We start from the raw sequence: 8,031 nt of genomic DNA, 5'->3' as shown, positions 1-8,031 counted from the left end.
AGGTTTGCTCAACAGGGACGCACTTGCATTAACGGCCAATTTCCCATGAACGCCTTTTACTCAGTAATGTGCTAAGAAGAGATGCGAAATTCTGCATCAACTCAGCAAATCGAGTATGCCTATTTATTGAAAAAATACTGCTGGTTTTCAGCATATATGACGTATTTATTCTTTTTGACTGTATAACTATAAAACAATGAACCAATATGAATGAATATTCTATTAAAAAAAAACCTATATACAATCACGCAAAAGGATACTAGAATCCGAAATAAAGATATACATTTTTTTAAAATTAGGATTTTTCCTGATGTACGTTTTGCCTACAAGATGATGTCCATTTTGGTAAGCATCCCTGGTATTTTGATTACGTTACGTTTTTAGTCACTTGCGTTAGTCTGGCAACTCTGCATTCCCGCACCATTCGCCTGCAAATAAATCGGAAATATGCAGTATTAAAATAGCGAAAAACTAGTTAGCAAACCGACTCGCTAAGTGCGGAAACTAAGAGTTAGCAGTACAAAATTAAATGGTAAACAAACGCAAGTGGCCGGGACTAATTGACTGGAGAGAGTAGACAGTGAAAGCCAGAACACTTTCTGGCTGCAAGGGTGTGAGTGCGTGTGTGCGTTTGTCTGTGTTGACAAAATACAACAAATCGCAGCGAAAACAGGAAGTGTGTGAACGATAAAACATAAAAAGATTGTTCATTCCGCATTAAAATAGTCGATTTAAAATCTGAGGCTGCAACGGGGTGTAGCCCACTCAAATTAACCGCTGATCTGGGGGCGTTTTTTTTTGTAGTAGTGACATGTTTTTCTCCCTTTACGGTTGATGCTACATTGAATTCACCAAATATTTAGTGAAACATCACGTCATTTGTGCTACTCTCCTCCAAAACCAAAATGATCATCTCTTGGTGGAATTGACTGGACTGCATTTAAATATTGTGATGCTTCTGTGCGTCATGCGCTCATTAGTTACATACATACATATGTACATATGTACATATGTACATAGTAAAGCCTGTTGTTGTGGATCGCTTTCATATGCTAACACTTTTGTTTTTTTTTTTTTTTTTATCAAAGTTTCGCGCTATCTTCGAGCCAGCTCAGAAGCAGCCGCTCCCTAACTGAGAGAGCGGATAACCCAGCTCTGGCCACTTGCTCCTCCAGATCCTCCTTCTGCTTCTGCTCCTCCTAATCCTTCCCCGTCAGATCCGGCCTCCACATGACAGACGGCGAACAGCAGGAGGCACTGGTCAAACGGGCCGAGGACGAGCGCGAGGACATCTTCCGTCGCTATGAACTGGGCCTGGATCCCAGCAACGTGGTAGACTCCTGGGAGAATCCCACCTTTGAGATCTATCACAGGACTGACAAGTGAGAGGGCTAAAAACCAACGTACACCAGCCAGGGTCAAACTAATTAATGTCTTAATGTTCCGCAGATATGGCTTTATGCACGACTCCCGCCTGCCGACGACGCGGGATGCACAGGAGGTGCATCGCACCAAGATCGAGCTGGAGCGGGACAAGAAGTGGATGAAGATGCTCAACCAGTGGCCACCGCCCCAGGACAAGCTGCATAAGCGTGTATACAAGGGCATACCGGATCGTGTGCGCATGGTGGCCTGGAATAAGCTGCTAAATGTCCAACATTCGATCGACAGCAATGCCGGCGTTTATCCACGCATGCTGCAACTAGCCAGGAAATATTCCACGGAGACGCGTCAGATCGATGCGGATGTGAACCGTCAGTTTCGCGACAATCTTGCCTTCCGAGAGCGCTACAGTGTGAAGCAGTGCTCGCTGTTCAACGTCCTTAACGCCTACAGTATCTACAACTCGGAGCTGGGCTACTGCCAAGGCATGGCCTGTGTGGCCGGCGTGTTGCTGCTCTACTTAAACGAGGAGGAGGCCTTCTGGGCACTGAACAGCCTGATCACAGACCAAAAATACGGCATGCACGGCCTGTTCATTGAGGGATTCCCCAAGCTGACGCGATTCATTGACCACCACGATCGGATCATGTCGAAGATTATGCGCAAACTACACAAGCACTTTACCAAACACAACGTTGACGCCCTGTTATACGCCATTAAGTGGTTCTTTGTCGTCTTTGTAGAGCGGGTGAGTAAATACGCGGGATCATTACAAACCAAATACTTAAAGCAAATATCTTTTTGCAGGTCCCTTTCAGTTTGAGTCTGCGTGTATGGGACATTTTTATGTTAGATGGAGATCGTGTTATTTTATCTATGGCCATCACCATTTTGTATCTTCACAAAGACGAGTTGCTGCGCCTAAAGGACATGGACGCCATTATAGAGTATTTGCAAGTAAAGCTGCACAAGAATTTCGGCTACAGTGACGACGACGCTGTTCAGGCACTGGAACGAGTGATGAAGAAGCTCAAGGACCTCAAGCTGGACGTGCCGCCGCCAGCCAAGTCGAACGAGTTCCCCACCCGCAAACTCGGTGTATTTGTGGAGGCGGACATGGAGAAGAAGATCGGTCGCAGACGCAACGATTACACAGACGCGGAGAAGCAAGTCATAACAGATGTGATATCAAGGTGGGATCGAAAAAAATGTTATTGACAAATTAATTTGGATTATGTTTATTGGCTTGCAGACAAGAACAAAACGCGATTGAGGTTCAATCCACAGTGTCCTACGAAACGTCGGAGTGCGCCACGGGTGAGTCTTGACTAATACACATGTCCTTACACTGATTATCTATTAATACTAATGCTTGCTTTAAACATCTTACTTATTCCCAACTGCAAATATAATCTGCAACTTTATCGTAAATTCCTTTATTATTTTGTATTGTGTGGTGCAAGTTTATCACAAATTGTGTGTATATTGACGTAAATGTAAACAGAAACACGACCAGTTCCCCAAAACAAACTTGAACTCGTGTTGCCCTATATGTAATCATATGTACAAAGTCCTGTTTAGTTTTTAAACATTATATGGCATATTTGATTTCTTTGAGTAGCGATGTATAGTTTTTCATTTAAGTTTAATTTAAGATCGTAACCACTTTCAGCGGGTCATCGACAGTCGTTGGCAATTTAGCCTAAGTGCGTCATCATCTCGCTGGCCGAAGCATTTTACTAATTTGATAATATGCTGATATTGACCTTTTGCACGTTGGAAGGGGTGGAAAAAGAGAACTCTTGTTTGTTTAATGTGATAGTTGAAAAAAGAGAGTTAGTGGTTCTGGGTGGAATATCATGTTTTATAAGTATTCCTTAGCTGTATCGGATCTAATGGGCACTAATTCTAGTTGTATGTGTAAAGTTATAGCTTTTAAGGGCCAATAACCAAGGCAACCCCAAAACAAAAGTTCATGCTTATTAAATACGCCCACTCGACGTTCATGTAATCGGATGATCCATTTTGTAACCATTCTCTAACATTGTCCGCTGCGTGTACATATATCCGTTTCGATCTCAAGCCACCGCTTCTGTGTCCTCCCGGCAATCGGAGCTTAAAAAAAACCGAAATCAGACATGACCTAATCCGCAATCGCTTCTGTAATTCTGTTCCTAGGTGATGGATACTCAATGAAAACCTTTGAGAGTATCACTAGCTTAGCCACTTCGCCGGCGAATAGTAGCTATTCGCTATACAGCAACGGATTCGTGGTGACCACTATTGATAGTGCCCAAGACCCGGCCCGAAGCCAGAGTATCCATAATCTCAGCTACCTACAGTCGCATCCAGCTCTGCCCAACGGGTTGCAGCACATGCGGCACAGCTTCAGCAGCGATAGCGACAGTCGCAATCGCCTCGATCTGGATCAGGCTCTGGAGGTGCTCCAGCGACAGCAGCTGCCTCTGCACCCGAAGACTCCAAGCAGCCAGATGGTGTATAGCGTTCAGAATGGAGGCGGATGCAGGCACATGGACGGGCATCGGGATGCAGCGGATGACGACGATGATGATGCGCTGAGCGTGGAGAACACGCGTCTCTAATTTTAGTTGATTCGTATTTCGTAACGATTCCATATGTAGTTAATGTTTTCCTATTTGGTTCGTAAACGCATATGCCAACGATTCCCCCAAAAACCTTGATCATTCTCTAGTAATATCCACACGTACTTAGCTTTAATTTTTATGTTGTTGAACCGACAGGAAAATTGAATTGTTATTGATTTGCTAGCATCATTGATGTCTGAATTTCATGTTTTTTACACATTCTTTCTTGTCCTCTCACTCTCCGATATTGCCTAACCGAGAGTCTCAATTTAATATTCCAAAAACTGATTAATCCTAAGAATCCAACTATTCCGATTAAAACTACGTACAACGATTAATATTTATTGTTATCCGCTTAACTACTTTACCACACTTCTTTATACTTTCTGTTCCACTAAATACGTACTTTAAGCTTTACTCTTGCATTTACTTTATTTTCGCTTTACGAAAAAAACTCAACTTTAGTTTATGTTAAAGCCAAATTAAAATGGTAGTTGTAATCTTATTAGCCAATAATTATATGATTATACATATAGAAACGTACCACACAAATAAATATGATTTTGTACTGAAATGAACACACTCGCCAGCATGGTTGATTCCACAGTCAGCATTATAAGTTATTGTAGTGTAAGAACTGTTTCAGGTTCAGAGCCCAGTATTAATCCGATGTATTCGATTCGATTTGCACCTCACAAACTACAACCAAAACAAACTAACACCGCTAACAAAAATTTCACATTGCCACAATCACAACAACAACCAAAAACTAAATGCAATTTTCCAAAAACTACCCTTTTTTAACGCATTGGCTACACGACGACCTGGGATTGGTCAAACTAAATCAAAAACATACGAAAAACTCGAAAACGTTTACCTATAAACGCAATTTATTAGTTACGCTTACTGTTCCCGAGGATTCCCACTCAATACGAAGTTCGCTTGCAGGTACTTCAGTTGCCTCGCACGGCTCGTCGGAGACAATGTCACTGGAGGACAATAAGTAAGTAGATGTGGACGTCAGAATGAAAACCCTAAAAATATAGTTCATTGGATTATGTATTGGACATAAAACATGAAGCTGGTGGTAATCGGAGCAGCAACTGCAAGTGCAGTTGCATCCTGCAAGATATACAACCAGCTTAATAGCGTTGAGGAGAGATTCGACCTCCCGTATTTCTAAGTATTATAAACTAACCATGTTTAACCTGCTCCCCCTTCCAGTATCCACCTGAGGACCGCCAACATGCTGCAGAACACTCCGCAGCGTGAAATGCTTCTTGGCACCTGACGTCAGCTGCCGCCTGCGTTTTCCACGGCGCAGGCAGCTGCAGATAATCGACACCCACTAACCACAGCCACCTCTACGGGATTAGGCGTAGCAGGAGCTTCGGGAGCTAGTCCCAATTCTTCGCCAAGAGCCACACCCACACCGCCGCCCGTGCCGCCGAGATCGCCTCTGGCGCTGGGATGACTAGCAAAGCAAAAGGCGGCGGCAAACCGGAGCTAGATTACCTAGTTCCTGGTGCTCGCCGTCGCCTGCCTTTGTTTAGCCTTAAGTATTCTAGACCTGCCACCGCTGAAACCACTCTAAGGAGCCGTAGCACTAGCAGGCATCAAGCTTCCAGGAGTCTAGAGTAACAGCCTTTGTAAATACGCTGCGGGAGAAAAAACTGTGCTTGCAGAGAAAATTCGTGCACGACTTGGTAGTAAAAACCTATGCTGGGATAGATGCGCCAAATTAAACTTACAACAGTTTCGAGTTGAACAATTAATACAAGCAATCGAGAATTACATACGCAAAATGATAGTGGAACAAACAATATTTAAGCAAGAGCAAATCGTATCTAATACAACTACAAAGCGGTTAGAAATCTATTATATGCATATTGAATTCAACTCAAAAATATATTATAAAAATTGTTGTAAATTGTACTTGTATATACGTACCGAACAAAATACAAAGCAACGTTAAAAAGTTACGTCCATGAAATGCAAACGAATGTAAAGGCGAAAGGCAACCAAATATAAATTAAAATCGAATGATTACTCTAGATATATGTATAGTTATACCAGCATAGCAGAACAAACTGACAAGTGAAATAAGTATTTATAATTAATTTCATGATTAACCTTTACACGAACATGAATCACTAGCTTAAGTTTCTCAGCAAACGGAATTATGTTAAATTAAGTTTAAATTATGTTCAAGAGCGTTTCAAAATAAAACTGTCAACTGAAGCTAAGCTAATCCCCCGACTTGGTGTCCAGTTTGCCGCCCTTCTCAATGATAGAACCCAGATCCTTGAGGGACACATCCCCTGATCCTCGTTCCAGGGGTTGTGGTTGGTTGGGACCTGGTTTCCAGCCCACAAAGTATATGATTTGGAAGGTGGCAGGTATGCCCTTCTCATTGGGCTTGGTATACAGCTCCTGGTAGATGGCACTTGCCGCCAGCATGGTCTCCCGACTCAGATGGGCCGGCCGATTAAAAGCCGCATTGTTCTCCGCCATTCCCTTGAGATCCCACATCAATTCGAACATGCTGGGATAGCCGATTACCAGCTCGTCGGTGTCTATGGTCAGCATGGTGAAGCCGGCGCGATTTAGCAGCGATCCAATATCCCGGATCTGGGTAAAGGGCGATATGTGCGGGGATATGCCACCTTTGCGTTCCAGCTCTGCTAGTTGAAGAGAAGAGCGCAGTTCGTAAAGAGTGTCTCCGCCAAACATGCAGGCTATGAACACTCCATCCGGTTTCAGGCTACGCTTGATCCTGGCAAAGCAGCCGGGTAGATCATTTACCCAGTGCAGACTTAAGCTGGAAATGACCAGATCCAAGGAGTTTTCCTCAAACTGAAAGGGGATTTCTGTTTAAAAGTATGACTCGAAGTAAATTGCCTTTACCCACATCTAGTTCTTCCTCATCCTTGACTAGTTTCAACATTTTAAGGCCTGGAGTGCCCTGCGCCTGCTCCAGCATGGCGGAGCTGGTGTCCGTCAGCGTGAGGTGCTCCACGCTCTCCGCCAGAATGTGTTTGGACAGGTAGCCACGACTGCATCCTATGTCCGCCGCTGCCTTGAACTCTCGCTTGATGTCGAACACTCTGTCGGCCAGACGGAAACCGACCTCCTCCTTAAGGTAATCGAACAGTCCCACATCTTTGCTGTTGAATGGGGCATGTCTTACCAAAAGTTATTTGAGCAACGGGCAAAAACTCACCTGAGGGCGGCCCTTTCCTTTTGCAATCGCTTCGCATTGCGGTCGAATATGTTTTGCGACGTTTGGGTGAGTGAGGAGAGGGGACGCAGCTCATACCTTACCTTTAAGGTGGTTAATTTGGTCAATTTTCTTAACATCATACGGCTTTGGATGCTGTAATAAGCCCGCCGGCTAAGACATAAATTAAAATAATGAATACTTTAATTCGGTAAGCGGTAAATTGTATACTCTACACTTCTAACTTTCGGTTGTTGTGATACCGTTTTCTGTCGTTATAAAAACACTTGTGTTACAGTTGTATCATTAAAATTTCAGTCAGCTGTTGGCCAGCTGATTCATGCATATTCAGCTTTCTGAAAACTAGAGTTGCCTTTATTGCCTTAAAAGAAACTTGGAAACTCTTTAATAAACTAGTATCGTAGCGCATTTCGTTCTATGAAATATAGGTACATAGGTTATTTTAACTAACATCGAAAATAAAGAAATTAACGAATTTTTGAAATCTTAACTGGAAAATATTTCACTTATTCATCATGGACAATTTTTGGTCGTTCCCTAAAATGCTGATCATTTCTGTTGATATGTTTGTAGCGATTCTAAAACAATCACCCTTATCATTTCAAGAATATTCAGTCCAAACTACAGATTAGTCTGGAACTTTAAAACTAGTTAACAAATTAATTTTAAACCTAGCTACACTTGCTAAAATTAAACCGAAGTCGAGATCGGCTTACACAGAATAAAATACCCTCTCAATGTTACATAATTGATGCAAAAGACACTTAACATTTTGTTAGGGTATTTAGACAACTTTTCCTC

The 8,031-nt window shown here is 42.8% G+C and overlaps 2 protein-coding genes across 10 annotated transcripts; one reads left to right on the top strand and one right to left on the bottom strand.

Annotated features, from left to right (window-relative positions):
• Positions 1-379: 379 nt before the first annotated feature.
• On the top strand, positions 380-6,240 carry LOC128255957 (USP6 N-terminal-like protein). Of its 5 annotated transcripts, none has more exons than XM_052985885.1 (7): positions 380-532; positions 1,089-1,382; positions 1,450-2,131; positions 2,191-2,576; positions 2,636-2,700; positions 4,938-4,992; positions 5,214-6,240. In XM_052985885.1, the coding sequence occupies exons 2-7, from the start codon at positions 1,231-1,233 to the stop codon at positions 5,278-5,280; spliced, it is 1,407 nt and encodes a 468-aa protein (XP_052841845.1). In that variant the 5' UTR covers positions 380-532; positions 1,089-1,230; the 3' UTR covers positions 5,281-6,240. The 5 variants fall into 5 exon arrangements, with proteins under 5 accessions (XP_052841845.1, XP_052841843.1, XP_052841840.1 ...); XM_052985883.1 differs by having other exon boundaries at positions 4,887-4,992; XM_052985880.1 differs by lacking the exons at positions 4,938-4,992; positions 5,214-6,240 and adding an exon at positions 3,562-4,567.
• LOC128255958 (arginine-hydroxylase NDUFAF5, mitochondrial) lies at positions 6,088-7,559 on the bottom strand. 5 transcript variants are annotated; one of them, XM_052985886.1, is made up of 4 exons: positions 7,446-7,559; positions 7,213-7,383; positions 6,901-7,156; positions 6,088-6,845 (listed from the first exon to the last, which is right to left on the bottom strand). In XM_052985886.1, the coding sequence occupies exons 2-4, from the start codon at positions 7,350-7,352 to the stop codon at positions 6,237-6,239; spliced, it is 1,005 nt and encodes a 334-aa protein (XP_052841846.1). In that variant the 5' UTR covers positions 7,353-7,383; positions 7,446-7,559; the 3' UTR covers positions 6,088-6,236. The 5 variants fall into 5 exon arrangements, with proteins under 5 accessions (XP_052841846.1, XP_052841848.1, XP_052841847.1 ...); XM_052985888.1 differs by having other exon boundaries at positions 7,213-7,365; positions 7,446-7,555; XM_052985887.1 differs by having other exon boundaries at positions 7,455-7,547.
• Between the last annotated feature and the right edge of the window lie 472 nt (positions 7,560-8,031).

The sequence above is a fragment of the Drosophila gunungcola genome (assembly GCF_025200985.1).
Source record: "Drosophila gunungcola strain Sukarami chromosome 2R unlocalized genomic scaffold, Dgunungcola_SK_2 000012F, whole genome shotgun sequence".
Taxonomy (NCBI): Eukaryota; Metazoa; Arthropoda; class Insecta; order Diptera; family Drosophilidae; genus Drosophila; species Drosophila gunungcola.
This window is presented reverse-complemented; position numbering and strand designations above follow the sequence as displayed.

Coding starts and splice junctions, on each gene's coding strand:
- LOC128255957 (XM_052985880.1), top strand. CDS start 1,231: ATGACAGACGGCGAACAGCAGGAGGCACTGGTCAAACGGGCCGAGGAC. Junction 1,383..1,449: donor ATCTATCACAGGACTGACAA/GTGAGAGGGCTA, acceptor AATGTTCCGCAG/ATATGGCTTTATGCACGACT. Junction 2,132..2,190: donor TTGTCGTCTTTGTAGAGCGG/GTGAGTAAATAC, acceptor ATCTTTTTGCAG/GTCCCTTTCAGTTTGAGTCT.
- LOC128255958 (XM_052985886.1), bottom strand. CDS start 7,352: ATGATGTTAAGAAAATTGACCAAATTAACCACCTTAAAGGTAAGGTAT. Junction 7,157..7,212: donor AAGGAAAGGGCCGCCCTCAG/GTGAGTTTTTGC, acceptor CCCATTCAACAG/CAAAGATGTGGGACTGTTCG. Junction 6,846..6,900: donor AGGATGAGGAAGAACTAGAT/GTGGGTAAAGGC, acceptor ATCCCCTTTCAG/TTTGAGGAAAACTCCTTGGA.